The 25,678-nt window shown below is 45.5% G+C and overlaps 1 protein-coding gene across 1 annotated transcript in view; it reads left to right on the top strand.

The window, feature by feature from the left end:
- The window catches only part of LOC309569214 (uncharacterized protein), a gene marked incomplete at both ends in the record, with an annotated part of 183,076 nt that overhangs the window by 100,526 nt on the left and 56,872 nt on the right, over positions 1–25,678 (top strand). Inside the window, 2 exons of the mRNA XM_082274970.1 lie at positions 15,574–15,647; positions 15,721–15,773. Of these exons, the coding sequence (XP_082131096.1) occupies positions 15,574–15,647; positions 15,721–15,773 (127 nt within the window). The remainder of the gene's footprint in view (positions 1–15,573; positions 15,648–15,720; positions 15,774–25,678) is intronic.

The following is a 25,678-nucleotide window of genomic DNA, read 5'->3' as shown; positions in this document are numbered from 1 at the left end:
GTCGGTGCGTCTTCCCTATCTGGGGATGGTTCTGGACTCAGTCCAGGCGAAGGTCTTCCTGCCGGTAGAAAAACTCAGGACTCTTTAGGAAGAAGTCAGGTCCCTCAGGGACGTTCCGCGCTCGTCCCTCCGGACGTGCATGCGATGTCTGGGATTAATGGTCTCAGCCTTCGAGGCGATTCCCTTCGCCCAGTTCCACACGCGGGGTCTCCAAGCGGAGATCCTGTCCAGGTGGGACGGGCGACCGCATTCTCTGGATCTCCAGATCGCATTAAACCATCGCACCAGAAGGGATCTTCTGTGGTGGCTCCGATCCCCGGCGGTGTCGGGGGGCAAATCTTTTCTTCCTCTTTCATGGACGGTGGTCACCACGGATGCCAGCCTGTCGGGCTGGGGTGGTGTTCTGGGCGTTCTGTTCGCCCAGGGGACTTGGTCGGAGGCGGAATCCTCCCTTCCGTTCAACATTCTGGAATTGCGAGCGATAAATCTCTGCCTTCGACGTTGGACGGACAGGCTGCAGGGCCGTCCGGTTCGGGTGCAGACGGACAATGCCACAGTGGTGGCCTACATCAACCACCAAGGGGGCACCAGGAGTGCCCGAGCGGCTCGGGAAGTGGCCGACATTCTGTCTTGGGCCGAGACGCACGTCCCGGCGATTTCGGCGGTTCACATTCCGGGGGTGGAGAACTGACAGGCGGATTATCTGAGTCGCCAGTCCCTGGACCAGGGGGAATGGTCCCTCCACCCGGATGTCTTCCAGATGTTGTGCGCGAAGTGGGGTCTTCCGGATGTGGACCTGTTCGCGTCTCGTCTGAACAACAAGGTGGAAAGGTTCGTGGCAAGGACGCGCGATCCTCGGGCAGACGCGTCAGACGCGTTGGTGGCTCCGTGGCATCAGTATCGTCTGATGTATGCGTTTCCACCGATTCAGCTGCTGTCCAGGTTCCTTCGCAGGTTGACCTCGGAACCGCACACGGTGATTCTTGTGGCACCGGACTGGCCTCGCCGGTCCTGGTACGCAGGCCTCGTGAACCTGGCGGTCGACGATCCATGGCGTTTGCCTCTTTGGGAAGATCTTCTGTCTCAAGGACCGATCTTCCATCCTGCTTTACAGTCGCTGGCTTTGACGGCCTGGCTGTTGAGACCGAGGTCCTGAAGGATAGGGGTCTCTCTCCGGAGGTCATTCATACTTTGATCAATGCTAGAAAGGCCTCTTCGGGGAAGATATACTACCGCACTTGGAAGGCCTACTTTGCCTGGTGTGAGTCCAGGGGGTATTCCCCTCGCTCATATTCGGTTTCGAGGGTGTTGGCCTTCCTTCAAACGGGCGTGGACCAGCGTTTAGCGTTGGCCACAATTAAGGGTCAGATTTCTGCTTTGGCCGTTCTTTTTCAACGCCCGGTGGCGTCTAATTTTCTGGTTAGCACCTTTGTTCAAGGGGTGCGACACCTGGTCCCTCCTCGGAGGGAGCCTTTGCTTCCATGGGACTTGAACCTTGTCCTGTCCGTGTTACAACATGCTCCCTTTGAAAAGATCAGGGAGATCTCGTTGCCTCTGTTGTCCAAAAAGGTCGCCTTTTTGGTGGCGATCACTTCGGCTCGCAGAGTTTCGGAGCTGGCAGCTTTGTCCTGCAGGTCTCCTTATCTGGTTCTTCACTTGGATAAGGCGGTCTTGCGTCCTAATCCTTCTTTTCTTCCCAAAAGGGTTTCCGAATTTCACCTCAATGAGGACATTGTCTTGCCTTCGCTTTGCGCGAAGCCTAAGCATCCGAAGGAGGTGGCCTTGCATTCCTTGGATGTTGTCAGGGCAGTCAGGGTTTACCTGAATTCGACAAAATCCTTTCGCAAAACGGATTCTCTCTTTGTCCTTCCTGAGGGACCTCGGAAGGGCATGGCGGCGTCGGCTTCTACCATCGCCAAATGGATCAGACAGACCATTGAGCAGGCATATGCTTTGAGGGGAAAAGTTCCTCCTATGCCTGTGAAGGCGCACTCTACCAGATCTCTGAGTACGTCTTGGGCCTGTCGTCATGGGGCTTCTGTGGCCCAGGTGTGTAAGGCGGCGACTTGGTCGACCGTTCACACTTTCACAAAATTCTACAAGGTGGATGTTCAGGCATCGGCAGATGCTTCCTTTGGCCGCAAGGTTCTTAGTGCGGCGGTTCCTTAGGGCCCTTTGTTTTGGACCCTTGGCTGTTGGGATGTTTTTATCCCTAGGTTATTTGTTTTTTCCTGGGTTGTTGCTCCTGTTGAGCAAGTTTTTTTTTTTTCATGCTTCCCAGCTTGTTTTCTTCCTTTGGTAAGGTTCCTTTTTCTAAAGTGGAGACTGCGTTGCCTTAGGCGCGGCTGCGTTTCCCACCCCTCATGTTTGCACTGCTTTGGGACGTCCCCATTGTGACGAATATGAAGAGGCGGCGACTGTCGGAGGACGTAAGAGAAAACGGAATTTTTGTAAAATCTTACCTGTAAAATTCCTTTCTCTGAGTCCTCCGACGGTCGCCGCCCCCGCCCCTCTTTTGGGGTTTGGTTGTATACTCTACTGCTATTCCACTGAAACTGAGGTATGGATACAGGAAGTAGGAGGTTATTGACTGAGGGGACCACCCCCTGGGGGTGGGATATGTTAAAAGCCTTAATATTGACATATTCTGTTGCTTAGCTACTCCTACGGAGCAAAGGTCATAACCCCATTGTGACGAATATGAAGAGGCGGCGACTGTCGGAGGACTCAGAGAAAGGAATTTTACAGGTAAGATTTTACAAAAATTCAGTTTTCTTCACCAGGGAAAGAATTCTTCGGTCATCCACCACAGTTGTTTTCTGTGGTCTTCTGGGTCTTTTGGTGTTGATGATGATGACCGGTGCATTCTCTTTTTAAGGATGTTCCAAACAGTTGATTTAGCCACACCTAATGTTTTTGCTATCTCTCTGATGGGTTAGTTTTGTTTTTTCAACCTAATGATGCTTTGCTTCACTGATAGTGACAGCTCTTTGGATATCATATTGAGAGTTGACGGCAACAGATTCCAAATGCAAATAGCACACTTTAAATAAACTCTGGACCTTTTATCTGCTCCTTGTAAATGGGATAATGAGGGAATAACACACACCTGGTCATGGAACAGCTGAGCAGCCAATTGTCCCATTACTTTTGGTCCCTTAAAAAGTGGAAGGCACATATACAAACTGTTCCTACACCTTTCACCTGATTTGGATGTAAATACCCTCAAATTAAAGCTGAAAGTCTGCAGTTAAAGCACATCTTGTTTGTTTCATTTCAAATCCATTATAGAGCTAAAATATTATAATTGTGTCAATGTCCCAATATTTATGGACCTGACTGTATATCCATGGCATGCGTGAGCAATATATCATTTAGTGACAACTTTGTGTAAAAAGAAAAAAATATATATATTTTTCCAGAAACTTGTGGCAAAATATAAAATATTCCATGAACTCAACATGCCTCCCAGCAAATAGCTTGGGGGGACTGTCTACTTTCCAAAAAGGGGTAATTTGGGGGTGAAAAAATATTTATCTTTCATTCATTGACGGACGCAGCTCCTGATTCTTCTTAACCATTGGGTTATACTGCCTCCTACAGGAGTAGGACACTAGGCAGGAAAAAGCTTGACTTTGTCTATGGGCAGTCCAAGGGGGTAAAAACCCACTCTCAGCTATAGGCACTCAGTTTTTTTTTTAAGGACCTAGTTCCTTGCTGAAATCTCTGGTCCTGGCAATTTTTTTTATTTTAAATGGAATTTGTTTTTCCTCTTTTATTATTTTGTCTCTGTGAGAACTACAATCAAGTTCCGGACTGGGCGACGAACTGGATAATATAGATCCTTAGGGTCCGGCCAACGAGCAGGCTCAGACCGCAGCTCCGCGCTAGGTCAGCCGTGACATAGCCCCACTGGACAGGGGCTGGCCTGCGAGTTAAACGTCTCACGAGGACTCATATGAACTGGCTTTGGCCCGAGTCGCAGCGCTTTCCTTCTGGCCGACAGCACCCATATTACGATGGAGCGGTGTCCTGTCCAGGGCGGTGCCAAACCTGTTCCTGGTGTGGTAAGTAGCTGTCCCCCCACTACCCCTGGAGGGTTTTGGGGTGGACGTGGGCCCCTCCCAAGAATGGTCTGACCCCCCGGTTCCCCTCCCTTCGCCCCAGTCCCTCTAAAATTTTATTCGGTTTTTAGGCTGCGACTTGTGGCCTGCTGAGCCATATGTTCAGCTTGGCACCTCCCTTGGACCAGGTGGCGCTGTGGGGGCATTTCATTTTTAATGACATTCTTGCCTCCATTTTTGTGTGGGGCACCTGCCTTGTTTTAGCGAGGATAGACTGCCTACGCATTCGCATCATGGCAGGCGGCCACTTTTACGGGGGCTATATCCTGTTATGTTCTATGTGGAGGGCGACCCCCTTGTTTTTTGCGGGGTCCAATAGGTGGTCCATTTGTGGACCCTTGGCCGGCGTCCCCTTCGCAGGATCACAGTTGGCGGCCTCCACAGATTTGTCAGGTCACCTGTGGCCAGGTGACAACTGCACCCTGTTGGAGGCAGGGGTGCAGCTCAAGGTAGTGAACCCAATAGCAGACTGCTGCGGATGGACCGGAACATGAGCCCAAGATTCCCCAGTGCGCGGAGTTTAAGACCCAGCAGGTGTTCACCAGAGCCTCTAGTGGTGAGGATTGACTTGGCTGCAGCTGGGCCCAGGTCGCGGCCCCTGGGGTCCCCCGGGTCACGCTCTGTAGGGAGAGAAGGGAAGCAGGCCAAAGGTCAGGGTAACAGGCAAACAGGAATAGTCAGAGACAAGCCAAAGTCGGTACACAGAAAGGTATATCAAGCACACGGCAAACAGGAAACAAACACTGTTGAACAGCAAAGCAGACCTGCAGTGCACTGGTTAATAAAGACTTCCTGTGATGACCTGGTGTGGAGCAGGAACAGGAAGGAGAGGTGATAAAAAGGAACCAGAAGTGAAATCTGACCTCTAATACAGACATGAAGGAACAGGTAAGCGGCAAAACACTATTGCAAATCCATGACATGATTGTTATGTTTTCGGGGTGAGTTCAGTATATAGCGACACTACTGGGTCTGCGTCCACACACCTGAGTGCTCAGATAGTGAGGATAATTCCTCTGCTCCTCTAGCCGCACTTAAATATGCGCTGGTGGATGCACTGGTGGTTGCTAGGCGTTTTTTGCTTGCGGTATCCTTATGAGGATTTACTGCGAAAAAGGTGGACAGTCCAACCTGTAATGGACTCTCCGGTTTCCAGGTCAAATTGAGTTACCTTCATCCCGGTTGAGGAGGCTCTGGCCCGTTATATGTGCGCTGTGGCTGGTTCGGCGATTAGGCCAGTAATTAGTATTGCCCTGCTGTTGAGAACTCTGACCGAATTGGAGGGAGAATAGCTTCCCCCTGTCTTTTCGGAGCTGGCGGACCGGTTGGTCCAGGGGCTACAGTTTGTCTGTGATGCCTCTTTGGATGCGGCTCATTTGATTTCTAGGCTGGCTGTATCAACAATGGTCCTTCGGCGTATTGTCTGGCTGAAATGCTGGTCTGCACTAGACTTCTAAGAAGTTTAAAGTTTAAAGAAGCCTTATCTGATCTCCCTCTTGTAGGGGGTCACCTGTTTGGAGTTTCCTTTAATGACATCGTTAAGGGTCTCATGTGGGGGAAGAGTACTCTTCCTCCACAGGCTTCCAAGGGCAAGAAACCCTGCCGTAGACATGGGCCATTCTGCTCGGCTCCTAAGGGATCAAAATTCAGGGCCTCCACCAGAGGTTCCAAGAGGACCTGGTCTGGCAAGCCAGGAGCGGGCTCTTCCAGACCTGTGGACAAGGCTGCCTCTGCATGAAGGGGCACCCTCATCCGTATCTATGGTGGGGGGGACGTCTTCTCTTGTTTCTAGATCCATGGACCTCTCTGGTACAGGTCAAGTGGGTCTACAAACTTATTCGGTCAGGCTAAGAGATCAAGTTCAGTCTTGTCCTCTGGAAAGGATTTTCCCTTCCAACCTGCACTTGTCCGAGATCACTTACGGGGTCTCTTTGGGGAGTGCAAGGCTTGTTATTTCAAGGGGTGATTGTCCCAGTTCCGACTTTGGAACTTTTTCAGGGGTTTTTACTCAAACCTCTTTACCGTCCCCAGGAAGGAAGGCAAGGTACATCCATCAGGGTGAATTGTTCTCACTTCCTTCTACATCAAGGACGCCTACCTGCACATTCTAATATGGGCTGGTCCCAAGCGCTTCCTCCGTTTTGCCGTGGACAAGGAGCATTATCAGTTTGTGGCACTGACCTTTGGTCTCGCCTCTGCACCTCGGGTCTTCACAGGAGTGTTGGCCCCGGTGCTGGAATTTTTTTTTTTTTTGAGTAAGCGGGGGATCGTGGTACTGGGGTACCTGGATGGTCTTCTGCGAGTGGAGTCTCCGACTGCTTTGATGGACTACTGGAGATTGCTCTGCGAACTCTGAGGGAATTCTGTGGGATCCTGAACATTCAGGAGTCTGCTTTGGTTCTAATAACAAACAAACAGTGTTGCGCCAGACAAAAAAATAGTAATATAAATCACAAATAACAACTGTGATGAAAATGAAAGTATAATAGGCTTTCACAATATAGATGACTGCGCAAAGTTAGTGAATAAAGAATGTCCATCAAATTGATCCCAAACTCCGAAAAAGGTGACACCTTCGTGAATGTGATGTGCTTACTTCACCATATAAAGTGGCCTCTCACCTTGTTTCTAGACCTGGATGCTACCAGCATTTTTCCCTCAATTAGGGGAGATGTTAGTCTGCAAACAGGGGGGGCTGATCCTAGGTTTCCCCTCCGATCACAGATGGCATATATGAGGAGTAAAGAGAAAAGATCTAGTGCTCTCTGCTTATTTATACAATAGTTTATTCAGTAAATAGCTGCACTTACATACAAGCTGTCGCACTAAAGAGGCCACCCGGGCCTCAATGCTTGCTCTTGATTAGACAGTGAAGCCGGCGCCCATCCAAGATTGTAGCCTAAGTGCGGACGCCGGCTTCACTGTCCAATCAAGAGCAAACATTGAGGCCCGGGTGGCCTCTTTAGTGCGAGGCATCGTATGCAGGCTCCACCCCTACTGAGGAAGTCACAGCTGGGAAGTAACGCGTATAGGGGGCAGAGCCTGCATACCCGACGTTGCATCTCTCCCTGACTTGTCACGAACCGATTTGAAAGCAGGCACTGCCGAGTGCCTTGTATGTAAGTGCAGCTATTTACTGAATAAACTATTGTATAAATAAGCAGAGAGCACTAGATCTTTTCTCTTTACTCCTTATATATGCCATCTGTGATCGGATGTGAAACCTAGGATTAGCCCCCCTGTTTGCAGACTAACATCTCCCCTAATTGAGGGAAAAATGCTGGTATTGACCTGTAGCATCCACGTCTAGAAACAAGGTGAGAGGCCACTTTATATGGTGAAGGAAGCACATCACATTCACAGAGGTGTCACCTTTTTCGGAGTTTGGGATCAATTTGATATACATTCTTTATTCTCTAACTTTGCACTATATATGTTTTGCACAGTCATCTATATTGTGAAAGCCTATTATACTTTCATTTTCATCACAGTTGTTATTTGTGATTTATATTACTATTTTTTTTGTCTGGCGCAACACTGTTTGTTTGTTATTTGAATCTGATTGTGAGGTGTGAACACATTTAGGTGTGAGCAGCCGGATTTGAAACATTATAGTTTGCGCACTGTACATTATAATATATATTTTTTGCACGCATACCGTATATACTCGAGTATAAGCTCAGTTTTTCAGCACATTTTTTTGTGCTGAAAACGTCCCCCACGGCTTATACTCGAGTCAAAAAAGAAAATGTCCCGGCCAGCCCGATGTGCTTTAGATTTAAAAATGGCGCCGCCCGGCACCAACATGTCACTGCGCATGCTCTGCCGCCGCTCGGGACAGGCTGTACACGTTCGGCTATTCCCGGGAATAACCGAACGTATACAAGCTTTCCCAAGCGGCGGCGGCGCATGCGCAATGACGTGTCGGCGCCGGGTAGCGCCATTTTTAAATTTAAGGCGCCTCTGGAACAGGTAGGTGAAACACAGCTGCACTACCTGCCATTATGTGGGGCTGTGGGCATACTACAAGGGATGCAGTTCTGCGGGCATGGTACACCATTACCATGCCCGCAGCACTGCATCTCCTGTAGTATGCCCGCAGCCCCGCATTCTCCTGTACAATGCCTGCAGCCCTGCATTCTTCTGTACCATGCCCGCAGCCCTGCATTCTCTTGTACTATGCCCACAGCCCTGCATTCTCCTGTACAATGCTTTTGCTTTTTTATTTTATTTTAACACCTTCCCTTTCATTTTTTTTTAATCATTTTTATTGTTATCACAGGGAGTATCCCCTATGATAACAATAAGTAGTGACAGTTACTCTTTTTAAAAAATTGGGGTCTATTAGACTCTAGATCTCTTCTCTGCCCCTAAAGCATCTGACCACACCAAGATTGGTGTGATAAGATGCTTTCCCAATTTCCCAATGGCGCTGTTTATATCTGGCGAAACCGAAGTCATGAAATGCTCGTAGCTTCCGGTATCTTAGGCCATAGAGATGATTGGAGCCATTCTGGTCTCCAGTGTTGCAGCTGATGGGCATACCTGCAAAGCAAACAATGGTTAACAATAAAACACAGTAACAATAAAACATTACAATATAATCGTATACAGTGCAGTAAAACAGTAGAACAGTGGTATCTGAAAAGAAAACTGTAAATAACAATGAAAAACACAGCAACAATAAAACATACATTATAATATCATACAGTAGAATGGTGGTATCTGCAAAGCAAACTATGGTTAACAATGAAAAACAGTAACATAAAACAAACAAAACTATGAAAAACAGTAGCAGTTACAGTATAACCATATATTATAAAGTAAAGTAAAAGTAGAAAAGTAGAGTAAGAACAGAAAATTAATTCAATAAAATGATAACTATTTTTGGCTTATTTTTTAAATTTGTTTTGTAACTTTTTTTTACACTTTTTTGTAACTGTAAAAAAACTTTAAACCTTCCAGGCTAGGGTCTCCCAAAGTGCGATAGCCATCTTACATCTTTCGAGACCCTGTGTGAAAGTGTGCCCTAAGACTGTGCCGTGCTGTACCCTTTACTAATACTGTACTAGTGTGTGGTAGAGACGGAAACAGTCCCCAATGCAAAGACCAGGTTGGCCAGGACATGAGGAACAAAGAAAGTGGGTGTCATGCCTATATCCATTTTTTCTACAGACACAACATCTTCTTTGGGGTGCTCTTTGGGTAGGGGTACTAGAAAGGACATCAGGAAAATGCCTCTCATGCAGCCGGCTCACTGCATCTGGATTGTGAATTTGGGCCACAGCACCTTCTGGATACAGAAAGGCTGTGATGATCTCTTCCTGGAATTTTAGGAAGGATCCACTTCTTCCTGATGCTTTGTATAGCACATAAGCGTTCAGCAGAGCTAATTGGATTAAGTATGCAGACACTTTTTTGTACCAGTGTCTGGCCCTACGGGCAATTAAGTAGGGTGCCATCATCTGGTCGTTGAAGTCCACTACTCCTCCCATGTTAAGGTTGTATTCATGGACACAGAGGGGCTTCTCAACAACACCAGTCGACGTTGCAATTCGGACTGTCGTATCTGCATGAATGGAGGACAGAATGAAAACATTCTGTGTGTCCCTCCACTTCACTGCAAGCAATTTATTACACTTCAAGCAGACTCTCTCCCCCTGTTTAAGTCAGGAATCTACAAGCCGTTGGTGGGGGAAGCCCTGGCGATTAGGTCGCACAGTATCACATGCGCCAATTCCAAAATCAAAAAGGTGACTAAAAAGTAGCACACTTGTGTAAAAACTGTCCACATATAAATGGTACCCCTTTCCAAATAAGGATGACACCAAACAATCTTGCTGCTGCTCCCCACATAGTCTGAGCAGTTGGGGGGCTCCACATTTCTATCTTTTCCCTCGTAAATCCAGAAACTACATGTAAAGCCTGTTGCCCTGTCACAGAGCTTATACTGTACATCTTGACCCTATATCTGGCATGCTTCATGGGGAGAACTGTTTGAAAGCAAGGCGGCCAGAAAATTTAATCAGGGACTCATCAATGCAGACAGCTTGTTGGGGCGTATACAAGGCTGCAAACTTTTGGTTGCAGTGATTTACAAGGGGCCACATTTTGTGGAGCTGGTCCTATCCAGGGTCACCCCGAGGACGACAGAGTTCATTGTCACTGAAGTCATGGGAGCAGAGAACACGGGCATATGATGAATTGGGTCAGTGGACCAATATGACCACAACTCCAAGCAAATTCTCTGGCAAGGGTCAAATTTGGATTTGCTGCGATTAATAGATTGGGAAACACCAAGGGGAGTAAAATCTGCTGTTTCAACCTGAATTCCGGGTTGGCCAGTGAATGGGGTAAGGACGGGCGCTGCAGAAGTGATGGGCTCCCAATCAGGATTTTCAAGTGCATCAGGAAGGACACTATGGGCTCTACGAGCCTGTCTTCCAATTTTTGGTGGCTACGGGACACTACTTGTGCTAGCCACCCCACCAGCTTGAACTGCACTTATGGGACTCGCCACGTCACCAAGTGTTACTGCAGTGCTGGTTTAACTATGACCAGAATGTGGTGCTTGCCAGTCCACCAGAAGGTTGAGCGGCACTAGTACCGACACTCTTCTGCATACTAGAACCCTGCGATTGTTGCACCTCAGCAACAGAAGAACGGGTCGGGGTACGCCTGACCTTAGCAGGGACCACTACTCCATCGTCAGAGCTATCTGTCAGGGTGCTGCTGTCTACAGGTTTGAATACTGAGCCTGATTCTGACAGTGAGGCTTCCTCATCACTCTCATCTGTCATGCTCAGCATCGAGTAGGCCTCTTCACTAGTACCGACACTCTGCTGCATACGAGAACCATGCGATTGTTGCACCTCTGCAACAGAAGAACGTGTCGGGGTACGCCTGACCTTAGCAGGGACCACTACTCCATCGTCCGAGCTATCTGTCAGGTTGCCGCTGCTGTCTACAGGTTTGAATACTGAGCTTGATTTTAACAGTGAGGCTTCCCCATCGCTCTCATCTGTCATGGTCAGCATCGAGTAGGCCTCTTCACTAGTGTACCTCTGTTTGGATATTTTGACCAATAAATTTATAGGTACCTAGTGTCACTCACAGGTAAAAAAAGCACCCGGTTGTCGAGGACTGTTTAAACCGCTACCAAAAAATTTTAATTGCTAGTGCTAGCAGAGATCAGGCCTGGCTCTGCTAACGCTGCAGTTTAGTGTGCTGTGTATCGAAATTGACAATAATCTGCGGATACTGCACTTCTTGGGGGATGGGCGGAGGGGCTAAACGCAGGTACTGGCAGGTGTTGGTGCCGATCCTGCTAAGCTGCATTTTGGGAACACTATACTAAACTATTGGGGATGCTAGTATAGTTCTGATCAGATCAAAGATATTGATTTGTTCAGATGTTATACTAGTAATGGAGATGTTTAGTGTGTGTGTGTCCCTGGCAATCAAAGGGTTAAAATGTATTACTAAATATGCGGTGGGGAATCTGACGCTGTCCTGTATTGACGCTTACTAAAGTTAACGCTAACTGATGTCATCCGCGTGACACTAAAACAATGATCAGAAAAAAGACCTGTACACTATAATAGTGACACTGTGACAGGGCAATGAGGGGGCTAACTGGGGATGATCAGGGGGTTAAATCTTTATTAGAGGATGTATGGCAGGTACCCTAAACCTATCTGGGACTGCCTCTAACTACCACTAATTGTCTCTCCCACTAACTAAAGGCACAATTGACACTAATACAATGATCAGTAAATTATCTGTATACTGTATATAGTGTACACTGTGGCAAGGAGCGAAAGGGTTAACTGGGGGGTGATCAGGGAGTTAAATGTGTGCCTATGTGTACTGGTGTCAGTGTAGTGCTTGTGTACTCACAGTTGTTCTCTTCTCTCACGCTGGATCCGAAAAGGGCTCCAGGAGAGGAGATTGCATTATTTCCTGTGCCTGTGTTTACATTACACAGGCACAGGATGTTCTTCAACTGGTCAGAACCAATCACCAGATCCAGGCCAAAAATCATTCTGAACCAAATCAGCACATCGCGGGGGCAACGGGCACGCGCACACCCCCCTAGCCCCGCGCGTGACCTACCTACAGTTACATCTGTTCACTCAGCCGAGCCAACTTGCCGCAGTAAAAAAAAATGAGTTTCTCCAAAGAGGTGTAGAACCTTGGGTACCATCAAATGCCAGATTTCGGCCCTGGGGATTTTCTTTCAATGCCCGTTGGCCACGAATTCCTTGGTTCACACCTTCGTTCAGGGGGTCCGCCACCTGGCTCCCCCGGTGAGGTCTCCTTTGCCTTCATGGGACCTCAATTTGGAGCTGTTGGTTCTTCAGAAACCGCCTTTTGAAAATATTTGTCAGCTTCCTCTACTTACTTTGTCATAGAAGGTAACCTTCTTGGTGGCTATTACTTCTGCACATAGGGTGTTGGAGTTGGCTGTGTTGTCTTGTCATTCACCTTACCTGGTGGTTCACAGAGACAAAGTGGTGCTTCGTCCCTGCCAGTCATTCCTTCCTAAGGTCGTCTCTGGTTTCCATTTTTAAATAAAGACGATGTGTTGCCTTCCTTGTGTCCTAAGCCTAAGCACCTTAAAGAGATTGCCTTAAATTCTTTGGATGTGGTTCGGGCAATCAGGGTGTACCTGGCGGCGACTGAGTCGTTCCAAAAATCGTAAACCCTGTTTGTCCTTACGGATGGACCCTGGAAAGGGCTGGCCACGTCTACTGCAACCATTTCCAGATGGATCAGGCAGACGGTGGGGCAGGCCTATTCCATTAAGGGTTTAGGATCCTCCTATCCCTGTTAAGGCACATTCTACGAGGGCGCTTAGTGCCTCTTGAGCCTTCCGTCATCAGACGTCAGTGGTGCTGCCACCTGGTCGTCTGTGCACACTTTCAGGAAATTTTTAAGGTCGATGTGTTAGCATCTGTGGATGCTGCCTTTGGCTGCAAGGTTTTGCAGGCTGCTTTTGGAGAGGATTAGTCCTCTTTCAGGGCATACTTTTTTGTCAGGTGAGCTCCAGTTTGTTTCTGGTTGAGCTCCTGCTTTCCCTGGTTGGCTAAGTTTAGCCTTTGGGAAATATGTTTATTTGTTTTTCCCACCCCTCATGTTGACACTGCCTTGGGACGTCCCAAGGGTCAAGAAGATATAGAGCTGTGTCCGTCAATGAATGAAAGAGAAAACAGGATTTTGTCTTACCGTCAAATCCTTTCTCTGATGTTCATTGACAGACACAGCACCCACCCTTCTATTGAGTTGGGTTATATGTTATTCTGACACTGCTTGTTACAAAACTGAAGACTTAAAGCAGGTAGTGGGAGTATACCCTCTGGGACTGTCCTATGGACATAGTCTAATTTTTTTCCGCCTAGTGTGCTACTCCTGTAGGGGGCAGCATAAAACCCAAGGGACAAGAAGATATGGAGCTGTGTCCATTAATGAACATCAGAGTAAAGGATTTTACTGTAAGATAAAAACAGTTTTTTCAGAGTGAAACAGTTCTGCTGCCCACCTACAAAATCAGTAACATGGCAGATATCTCTGTGGTGACCACATTAAATTGTTACCATAAAAGAAGTAGACGTAGTAAATCTTCCACTATAGATGTGTGTTCTGGTGACAACTTCTGAGAGGACATTTCCTTCACTTAGGAGACATTTCTTCACACTTCCTGCTTTGTCAACAGAACAGGAAGTGAAAAAACTGATAGCACGTTAATGGTTTCCTACAGCATACATAATGGAAACCAAATTTTGGCTATAGATATACTTTAACCACTTCCGGATCGCCCACCACAGTTATACGTCGGTACTTTGATGTTAACTACCGGGGCTATGACAGCTATCTGCTGCCATAACCCCTGTATTTTTTTTACAGGCTTTTTCTCATAAAAGTGGTCTATTCCCCACTGGATCACTTTTATGGGCGGCGGGACAGGTGCCATACAACCCCCCCACCCCTCCTCCCGCGGCTTCCCAATAGTTTTTCCCACTTATCAGAGCCGTCGGTAGCGGGGAAAACGATCCGGTCTCATGGAGTCCTACGCAGGAAGTCGAGTGAGGGCAAGCTGGCCCCCACTTGACTCTATGGTCCTGGAGGACCGGAGCGACGTCATACGTCGCTTCATCCCAACGGCCTTAATGGGCCCATTTTTTTTTTCTTTTTAGTGTAAATGTGAGATCTGAGGTCTTTTTGACCCCAGATCTCATATTAAAGAGGACCTGTCCTGCTTATTTCTATTATTCTATTACAAGGGATGTTTATATTCTTTGGTATAGGAATAAAAGTGATCAAAATTTTTTTTTAAAGGGACAGTGTAAAAATGTAAGGTAAAATAAATAAAAGAAATTTAAAGCGCCCCGTCCCTCCAAGCTCACACGCAGGAGCAAGCGCATATGCAGGTTGCGCCCACATATGTAAACGGTGTTCAAACTACACATGTGAGATATCGCTGCGATCATTAGAGTGAGAGCAATATTTCTAGCCCTAGACCTCCTCCGTAACTCTAAACTGGTAACCTGTAGAACTTTTTAAAGCGTCGCCTATGGAGATTTTTAAGTACCAAAGTTTGTCACCATTCAACGAGCGTGCGCAATTTTGAAACATGACATGTTGGGTATCTATTTACTTGGCGTAACATTATCTTTCATATTATAGAAAAAAATTGGGCTAACTTTACTGTTTCATTTTTTTCAATGCAGTGAAATGTATTTTTTCCAAAAATATTGCGTTTAAAAGACCGCTGCGCAAATACCGCGTGACAAAAAATATTTCAATGACTGCCATTTTATTCTCCAGAGTCTTTGCTAAAAATATATATATAATGTTTGGGGGTTTTAAGTCATTTTCTAGCAAAAAAATACTGATTTTAACTTGTAAACAACATGTGTCAGAAATAGGCCTCGTCCTTAAGTGGTTAAGTAATTGAACCTATTCCTTTATACCTAAAACATCCAATAGGTATCCCAGTGTTTTATAAGATAGAGCATATAGGTATCCCAGTGCTTTATAAGATAGAGCATATGAGCTGTTAAAATAAGATACTTTAGTTATGGAAGTCCAGAACTTAGAAGAAGACGTTAACACTTTCTTTTGAACAAGATATTACTCAGGGAATCATGCACTGGATCTATAAATTGGGATCCATTAAACTTAATGCAGAAAGTGCCAGAAATACATTACAATCAGCAGTGCACTTTTAGTGCAGGACCATAACACATGCTTTGTACAAGGTTACTTTTGTGTTTTGTGAGTACATAATTACTTTTATACCCTTGCACAAAGAACAGCAAAGAAATATCTTTTTCTATTTTCTCCAATGTTTAAATGAATATTTGAGCGTTACTTTTGGAATGTGTGTAATTCTGAATTAATTATTAACACGAAGTGTAAAGCTGTACATGCTGCATTATCTTCATAGGAGCCATTAATTAATGATGAAAATGAAAAGAGCGCATTTCCAGCAGCAAGGTTGCACCATCAAGTTCAGTTAAGGTACCAGAAGTACACATTTTGCAAGATACATACATATGTATTATTTTTTAACTACTTCTCCATATTTTTTTAGATTGGTTGTTCCACAGAAGCAAATTCCTCAGAAAATGGGTATCAAGGAAACAGGTAAACTTTTTATATTACATAACTTTGTGCAAGCAGCGCTATCACCATTTCATATAAATTGGGACCATAAACCATACAGAAAAAAGTGCTCATATATCCATAAAAATAAAGTGCTGAAAATTTTGAAAGTGTCTTGTGCTTCTTAAATATCATAAATATATAAATAAGATGAAAAAAACAATCCATATAATATATTCAATAAAATATAGTGTCTCGTACAATCAAAAAATCTTCAAAAATCCACATTCAGGATGAAGAAACAAGAAGAGATCCCGTCTCCAAAGAAAGCAGATAACATGCTTCACCTTCAGGCTTGGCTCACACTTGTGCGATAATGGAACCAACGCAATTCCAGTGCGGGTTCCCCCATGTCACTCGCTGGCTGTTCACACTATCCTCTGCGAACAGCTGTGGGTGTCAATGTAAAGTTAATACCACCCCCAAATCAGGTTGCAAATGCCAGTGCAAACTGTGAAATCAGACTGGAATCGGATCGTTGTGAACACCCATGCGATTCGATTCCAGTGCAGAAAAAAAAAAGGGACCTGCAATATGTTTGTCCGAATGCAGTGTGAATTTCATCCATACAAACTGTATGGCTAAATTCGCATTGCACAGACATCGCATGTGATGTGCACAGCAATGCGTCGCAAATTGCATGCAATGTCTGTGTTCACACCAGTGTGAACCCAGCCTTAGTGTAACATCCACCACTGGAATCTGCTAAATGGCTCACAAAAAATAATGGCTGATAATGAATCAGCAATTGCTCATTTATATATACATGCAGCTCTCACAGGGGGACATGGAATCTCCTCAAAACCATCTCATATGCTTCTCCAACAAGGATAAACTCTATATTCCAAAGCGGGATGTTGGAAAGGAAGAATGTAACTTATAGCATAAAACTATAAAAAAAAATTTATTAATTAAATAACTCAATTCACATACACAGCATCAACGTGTTAATCGCAAGAAAGATGTTTACCAGCCCAAATCCGTCCGCACCCTCTGACCGTTAGCCCGTAGTCAGAGGATGCAGCCGGAGTCGGGCTGGTAAATTTTTATGGATATATGAGCTTTTTTTCCTTATGGTTTGTTGTCACATTTTATATAAAATGGTGATAGCGCTGTTTGCGTGAAATTTTTATGTTTAATCTATTTAAGTTTGCAAGTATAACAAGGCATGTAGACTAAATTGGAAGCAGGGTACAAACAAGGCAAATAAAGTGCTTAAAAGTCCATTACCACATATGCACGTGTACATAATAGGAATACAAACGGTATCCATAGATATACAAGTAGGCCTGTGAAACTGGCAAGCTAACCCTAGTCTAGAGGGTATTAGAGCACAGACTAGGAGGATACGTACATGTTAATAAAGAAAAAAAAAAAGGGGGTACAAAAAAATATATATAGTCAGGTCCATAAATATTGGGACATCGACACAATCCTAATCTTTTTGGCTCTATAATGGATTTGAAATGAAACAAACAAGATGTGCTTTAACTGCAGACTTTCAGGTTTATTTGAGGGTATTTACATCCAAATCAGGTGAAAGATGTAGGAATTACAACAGTTTGTATATGTGCCTCCCACTTTTTAAGGGACCAAAAGTAATGGGACAATTGGCTGCTCAGCTTTTCCATGGCCAGATGTGTGTTATTCCCTCATTATCCCATTTACAAAGAGCAGATAAAAGGTCCAGAGTTCATTTCAAGTGTGCTATTTGCATTTGGAATCTGTTGCTGTCAACTCTCAATATGAGATCCAAAGAGATGTCACCATCAGTGAAGCAAGCCATCATTAGGCTGAAAAAACTAAACAAACCCATCAGAGAGATAGCAAAAACATTAGGTGTGGCCAATGAACTGTTTGGAACATCCTTAAAAAGAAAGAACGCACCGGTGAGCTCAGCAAAACCAAAAGACCCTGAAGACCATGGAAAACAACTGTGGTGGATGACCGAAGAATTCTTTCCCTGGTGAAGAAAACACCCATCACAACAGTTGGCCAGATCAAGAACACTCTCCAGGAGGTAGGTGTGTGTGTCAATGTCAACAATCAAGAGAAGACTTCACCAGAGTGAATACAGAGGGTTCACCACAAGATGTAAACCATTGGTGAGCCCTTCAAAACAGGAAGGCCAGATTAGAGTTTGCCAAACATCCAAAAAAGCCTTCACAGTTCTGGAACAACATCCTATGGACAGATGAGACCAAGATCAACTTGTACCAGAGTGATAGGAAGAGAATAGTATGGAGAAGGAAAGGAACTGCTAATGATCCAAAGCATACCACCTCATCAGTGAAGCATGGTGGTGGTAGTGTCATGGCGTGGGCATGTGTGGCTGCCAATGGAACTGGTTCTCTTGTATTTATTGATAATGTGACTGCTGACAAAAGCAGCAGGATGAATTCTGAAGTGTTTCAGGCAATATTATCTGCCCATATTCAGCCAAATGCTTCAGAACTCATTGGATGGCGCCTTCACAGTGCAGATGGACAATGACCCGAAGCATACTGCGAAAGCAGCCAAAGAAGTGGAATGTTATGCAATGGCCAAGTCAATCACCTGACCTGAATCCGATTGAGCATGCATTTCACTTGCTGAAGACAAAACTGAAGGGAAAATGCCCCAAGAACAAGCAGGAACTTAAGACAGTTGCAGTAGAGGCCTGGCAGAGCATCACCAGGATGAAACCCAGCGTTTGGTGATGTCTATGCGTTTCAGACTTCTGGCTGTAATTGACTGCAAAGGATTTGCAACCAAGTATTAAAAAGTGAAAGTTTGATTTATGATTGTTAATCTGTCCCATTACTTTTGGTCCCTTAAAAAGTGGGAGGCATATATACAAACTGTTGTAATTTCTACGCCGTTCACCTGATTTGGATGTAAATAAATTAAAGCTGAAAGTCTGCAGTTAAAGCACATCTTGTTTGTTTCATTTCAAATCCATTGTGGTGGTGTATAGAGCCAAAAAGATTAGAATTGTGTCGATGTCCCAATATTTATGGACCTGACTGTATATATAACATCTCCCTGCAGGTACATATTAAGGAGCATCAGAATAGCACAGAGAGAGATCATATCCCAGGCCCTACTTAGAAATGATCTGAAGGGGAGTATATACAGAAGCAACATGTTAGAGGGTAGAAGGAAATCAAAGAAGGAGAAGGGGGTGAGTAGGGAATAGAAAGGAGAATAAAAAAGGGGGGGACAAGGATGTAGGGATTGGGGTGGAGAACCCCAGGCACTGACTAGACCAGCCTTAAGGCAACACCAGTTCCTGGAAGATCCAGGAGTCCAATATAAAATTAAACCATACAAGAGGTAAAAGTATGAAAATTAGAAGAAATTATTCCAGACAGTCCACATGAGACTGTGAAAGTCTGATTTGTCATTATACAACGCTATCACACTTTCTAAATATTCAATCTGATTAATTTCACAAGCCCAAGCGGCCAAACTAGGTGGGTCAGTTTGGCACCAGCACTTGGCTATAACAGATTGAGCTGCAGTCAGAAAATACCTAATCAAACTTCTTTTGGTCTGCTTGTGGAAGCCCTGCAAGAGAGACAATACACTAAGCTGACAAGGTTCGGGTATGTGTCACCCAATAGATTAATGAATAGTCGTAGAATTTTGCCCCAAAACGGTATGATGCGCAGGCAAACACCCCAGATGTGTAGCATAGTGCCAAACAGCGCCAACAGATAACAGGGATGGTGGGATCAATTTTTTTAAGGATTGAGGGACAGCTATACTATCTGGTGAGCATGCAGTAGTTCCATTCTTGGGCAAGTAAAGATGCTGAAAGTTTGAAAGAGAATGCCAATATTTTAGTCCAATCAAGATCATTTACCGGTACACTCAGTTGCACAAAATTATTAGATTTGATGGTATACACATCACACAGATAGCCGCTGCACCAGAATGTATTGGTTTCATACATATTGCCTTTTTGTCTGTGGCGCAAGTTTTATTATTATATTGTAAACATTTTATATTGTTTGGATTGTGTTTTTCTAAAAACATTCTGCTTGTTTTTTTTTCTCTAATTCCTTGTGATATTTCAATGTGGAGCAAGTAGGCAAGGGAAACTCCTGACAGGGCCCAGGAGGAAGTGGTATTGGTGATATAGGGCAACATGACTTTTACCCAGTGCAGTGATGTCTGTGTGGACTAACTTTGGAACAGAACAGGAAAGCTCTTGGAGCTCCTCAAGGAAGCACCTGCTTTGTGTTGCTTTCATGCACCTCGGAAATTGCAAATAATTTCACATGTCAGTTGCTAAGAGGGTTGCATGTCATTTAGTGGCCAGTTAGTGGTAGGACAAATGCATTTTGCCACCACAAATGACCAACTCCCTGAAGTCATAATTTTCTCCCTGGAAATTCAATAATCTTCCTGAAAATATACAGCTCGCAGATCTGTCGGGTAAGGTGCAGATCTAATAGCTTTTTCTCTACTAACCTGCTATTCCCATGGTACTCCCACTAGTAACCTACAGCTCTCATAACACTCTGTGATTATTATTATTATATAAGAATTTATATAGTGCCAACAGTTTGCGCAACGCTTTACAACATTAGGGCAGAAAGACAGTTACAATACAGTTTAATTTAGGAGGAATCAGAGGACCCTGTGATAAAGTGGGCGTTTGCGTTTAGAAGCGTTCCTAGAGGTCAAAAAAATTATTCCCCTTTAAAATGGAAAAACGCGAACGCTAAACGCGGGTCATCGCGTTCGGACGCGTTTAGGTGCGTTCGGACGCGTTTGTGCGTTTGAAACGCCGGGAAACACACGTTCGAACGCAAATAATTGCGTTCTAAAAAAAGTCCCTGAACGCAACTGCCTGCAAATGACTGTAAATGACTTGGTGTACATGGACAGATAAGATAAAATGTAGATGGGTTCAGGGGCTTCTGAAAAAAACGCCCAACTGCTCCTAAACGACCATTTCCAGCGTCCCGTGTACATGGAGCCTTAATGTGCAACTCTCTTATCTGTCAATTACCATTCAGGTCTCATGTCTAGAAAGCTGCAGTTTTCATGTTACCCCTGCTAGCAACCTGCAGCTCTCATAGCACTTTCTGATAAAGTGCAGAATCGTAACACCCCCTGCTGTAATGTGTAGCTCTACTATCTGTCAGGTAACATACAGGCCTCAGAGCACTATCTTTAGTAACTTACATTTCTCATAGTACCTCTGTCAGAAACCTGCAGCTCTCATAGCACTCTCATTTAACATGTGATTCTTATGTCACTTCCACTAGTAACCTATAGCACTCTCCTATGTAAGATGCAAATGTCACAGCACTTTCTTGAATAAAGTGTAGACTCATAACAACTTCCTCTCATAATGTGCATCTCTCATAGCAATCTAGTAGTGGTAACATACAGTACTTCCATATCTACTTAATAAATAAGCATTCATGATTTGTAGGCATAATTGTTTAAATTGTTTTACTTAACAGCTAAGGCAGTAAATACAAAGCAGTGTGCTCTGCATTTCGGGGAATATCTTGTATAGTTTATTTTAGAACTGCCTTGCCATAAAGAATTATATAACATTTCTAATTAATTATAATCGAGATTGCAAACATGTTTTCAATGCATAAGGCTGTTGTTATGCATGTTTCATGTTCATCTGGTAATTACAGCTTTGAGGTAGCAGAGATCCACAAAATGTAAACGGTTAAAAGATGATACATTGATAAACTTAGTTTAACGCCTTCCTGCCAACAGTATGCATATATGCGGCCTCACCAGACTGGGCTTTTTTCCATGGGGGGGGGTCACATATAGGTGTTTCTGTCTTTCTGCTGGAAGCATGCTGCACAGCATACTCTCAGCAAAGAGACCAGACTCTCACCAGGAGCCCCAGGTCCTGTAGTAACGATTGGGACCCGAGACTCCTGGTTCATAGTCACATGATCGCTGTTATAGCCTCTGATTGGCTATCTTAGTGATCAGTCGCTGTGCAGCCCACCCCTGTGTTTACTTTCTCTCTGAATGGAGAGGAATTGTATATCTACATTGTATATCTCTCTTCCTGCAGGGAGATGTGTAAATAAATGTGTGTAAAAAAATAAAAAATAAAAGTAACTAGATCAAGATTTAATCTAGGTCAATGCAAGGGTTAATGTTTGGGTCAAGTAAAGGTCAGGGTCAAAGGTAAGTATTTTTTGGGTAGCATTTAAAAAGAAAACATTTTTTTTGTTTACAAACTTTTATTCAGGGTGTAAAAAAAGGCAGTACAAAAAACAAATAGGCATTAACATAGGTGCATTACATACAATATTAGCATAGTGACAAAGTTAGTATCGGTGTTAGTAAGTGCCATTATGTTTTAGGTAGGATAAAAAAATGCAAAATGTGCACTATTGTTTCTGGGCTGTACTACGGGTACAAACAACAAGTAATATACACATATGTGGTATCGCTGCAATCGCCAGGAGCAGCAGAATTTATATTTAATTGTTTTTTGTGGTAGGTTATGGTAGTAGCAAAAAATATACAGCTAAGTTTTATAAAAAGGTTTTTCTCTTTTGTTCATTGACGGACACAGCTCCTGATTCTTCTTAACCATTGGGCTATACTGCCCGCTACAGGAGTAGGATACTAAACAGGAAAAAACTTGACTACACCTATGGGCAGTTTCAGGGGGTATACACCCACTCTCAGCTATAGGCACTCAGTTTTTTTTCTGCCTAGTCAGGAGTAAGGACCTAGTTCATTGCTGGGATCTCTGGTCCTGGTGATTTCTTTCTTTTTAAATTGATTTTTTTCCTATCTTTATTATTTTGTTCCTGTGACCTTTGATTTCTTGGCTGTCTGTAACAGCAGCGGTCTTCGGCGTATTATCTGGCTGAAATGGTGGTCTGCGAACCAGACTTCTAAAGAAGGCCTTATCTGATCTTCCCCTTGTAGGGGATTACCTGTTTGGAGCTTCCTTGGATGACATAGTTAAGTGTCTCACAAGGGGGGAAGAGTACCCTTTTTCCGCCGGTTACCAAGGGCAAGGAGCCCCGTCACAGACCTGGCCATTCTCCTTGGCTCATGAGAGATTTTTTTCATCCCTCAAGGTCTCAAGACAAGGGATAAACAGGCTGGGACACCACCGGAGGTTCCAAGAGGACCTGGTCTGGCAAGCCATGAACAGGCTCTTCTAGACCTGTGGACAAGGCTGCCTTTGCATGAAGGGGTGCCCTCACCTGCATCCGGGGTGGGGGGGACATCTTCCCTGGTTTTTGGCTCCATGGACCTCCCTGGTACAGAACGAGTGGATCCACAAGGTTATTCGGTTAGGCTACAAGATCGAGTTGGGTCTTATCCTCAGAAAAGGTTCTTCCCTTCCAACCTGCACTCATCTCCAGATCGCTTACAGGGTCTCTTTAGGGCAGTGCAAGACTTGTTACTTTAAGGGGTGACTGTTCCGGTCCCGACTTTGGAACTTTTTCAGGGGTTTTTACTCAAACCTCTTTACAGTTCCCAGGAAGGAAGGCAAGGTACGTCCAGTTCTGGACCTCATGGCGCTAAACTGCTTTGTGCGGGTACAAAAGTTTCCGCATGAAGTCCATTCGCACGGTAGTGGCATCCCTACATCAGTGGTTTTCTTCTCACTTCTATCGACATCAAGGACGCCTACCCACACATTCTAATATGTGCCAGTCACCAGGGCTTCCTCCATTTTGCCATGCGTGAAGAGCAGTATTAGTTTGTGGCGTTGACCTTTGGTCTCGCCTCTGCTCACGGGTCTTCACAAAAGTGTAGGCCCCGGTGCTGGCATTGTTTGAGTCAGCGGGGGATCGCGGTACTGGGGTACCTGGGCGATCTTCTTCTGCGAGAGGAGTCTCCGACTTCTCTGATGGACATCTGGAGATTACTCTGCAAACTGTGAGGGAGTTTGGTTGGATGCGGAACCTTCAGGAGTCTGCTTTGGTTCTGTCCTAAAAAACTGGACTATCTGGGTCTGACTCTGGATTCGGCCTCAGCCATAGTGTTTTTACCTCTGGAAGAACTCCAGACATTACAGGAGACAATTCAGCTTATGTTGTTTAGCAGACGGTCATCCCTCCGGGCTTACATGTGGATGCTGGGCCTGATGGTGTTCACCTTTGAGGCGGTGTGTTTGCACAGTTCCACATAAGATCCCTGCATGAGATTCTGGTGAAATGGGACAAGGATCCACGGTCTCTAGAGATACCTCAATTCTCCGGCAATTCGACAGGAAATATCCTTCTTCCCCTGTACTGGACGGTTGTTGCCACGGATGCCAGCCTGTCTGGATGGAGAGGCCTCCTGAGCACAGATGTCCAGACTGCCGATTAATGCACTGGAGCTCCGAGCAATCAGACTTTGGCTCATTGGACAATTTGTTTTCAGGGGTGTCCGGTACGAGTTCATTCGGACAAGGCCAGGGCCATGGTCTATGTCAATCACCAAGAAGATTGGGAGATCTACAATCAACTGCCGGGCTGGGCGACGGGCTGGATAATCTAGATCCAGTGGTCCCCCCAGCCCAGCCAGTGAGCGTGTGCAGACTGCAGCTATGCACTGAGTCGGCCGCGACATAGCCTCACGGACAGAGGCTGGCCCGTGACTTAAACATCTCGCAGGGTCGCATACAACTGGGCGTGGGCCTGAATCACAGCGGTCTCTTGGCTGACAGCTCCCCTACTTTGGTGGCGAGGATTCTGTCTGGAGCGTTACCCGCACCATGGAAGGGTAAGTACAGTCCCCCCACTCCCCTTTTGGCAGTTTTTTGGGGTGGACGCTGGTAACCTCCAGGGATGGTCGGACCTGCCTGCTGGTTCCCTCCTCCCACCCTAAATTGCTCAGTGAGCTGGGCTTCCCCCACTCCCTTTCCCCCCTGTCTGGACCTGGAGTTTGGTGGGGTGTGATAGGGCACAGGATGCAGCGGAGACCCCTAGGGTCCCCCCCCCTATCCCCACTCTGTAAGGGTCCTGGGATAGTGTATGTCCTGCCCTGGTAGTCTGGAGGGGTTCCAGTGTAGGAGACCCCTAGGTGCATGCCCTACCGTTTGCAGTGTGGTTATAGTGCAGGGGGGTCCCAGTGCAGAGGCCGGTACAAAGTGCGCAGCAGAGTCACCCCTAACGCGTGTCCTACCTTTGGGGGGGTCCCTTTTCAGAGAGTGCAGCATTGCAGAGGGCGCAGGAAAGATCCAGGCAGCGTGCTTCAGCATCTGTAGCTGATGGCGGCCATTTTTCATTAGTCTGGCTGGTCTCCAGCTGACGGCCATGTTTGTGTAGCCCGATGATGTCACAGGGGCCATTTTCCCTTAGGCCGAAGACGCTTGTGACGATTGAAGCCTTGTGAGGATGCTGAAGCTCCTGCTCTTCCTCTTCCTCCTCCGTTTCCTGTTCCTGTGCCTGGGACATATGAACAGGGATGGCGTCCGTGGTGATGCTGGGTCCGAATTCTCAGCACTCCTCCGATCGGTAGGGTGAGTCCTTGGAGGTCCCTGTTATCTCACTTTCTGCTGATAGGTACCCTGAGCCTTGGGTGGATCCTTTAGTGGTGCCAAAAGATTGTTTTTTGTACTGCAAGGTCTTACTTTGCTTATGGAGCCTCAGGGTCACATCTCCCCCACTGACCCCCTTATGGAGGTGGTCCTGCAGTCCTTAGTATCCTGGGTGGAAGTGGCGTGTGAGCAAAGATTTAGGAGGAAGCAACCCCCCGTCTTTCCCTGCTTAGTCTGTTTCATCTGATTCTGAGCCTGATGCCGTCACCTGATGCTGTCCTCATCCCTAGTCTATACAAAGCTAAACAAAAAAGTTGTGGCTAAGCAGTAACTTTATGACTAAAACTGGACCTTATAAGTAATGTGTATATTTTGACACAGATGGGTGTCTTGCTGCAGTAAAAGTTTTATTTTA

Source organism: Pelophylax lessonae (assembly GCF_965119305.1).
Source record: "Pelophylax lessonae genome assembly, chromosome: 13".
Classification (NCBI taxonomy): Eukaryota; Metazoa; Chordata; class Amphibia; order Anura; family Ranidae; genus Pelophylax; species Pelophylax lessonae.
This window is presented reverse-complemented; position numbering and strand designations above follow the sequence as displayed.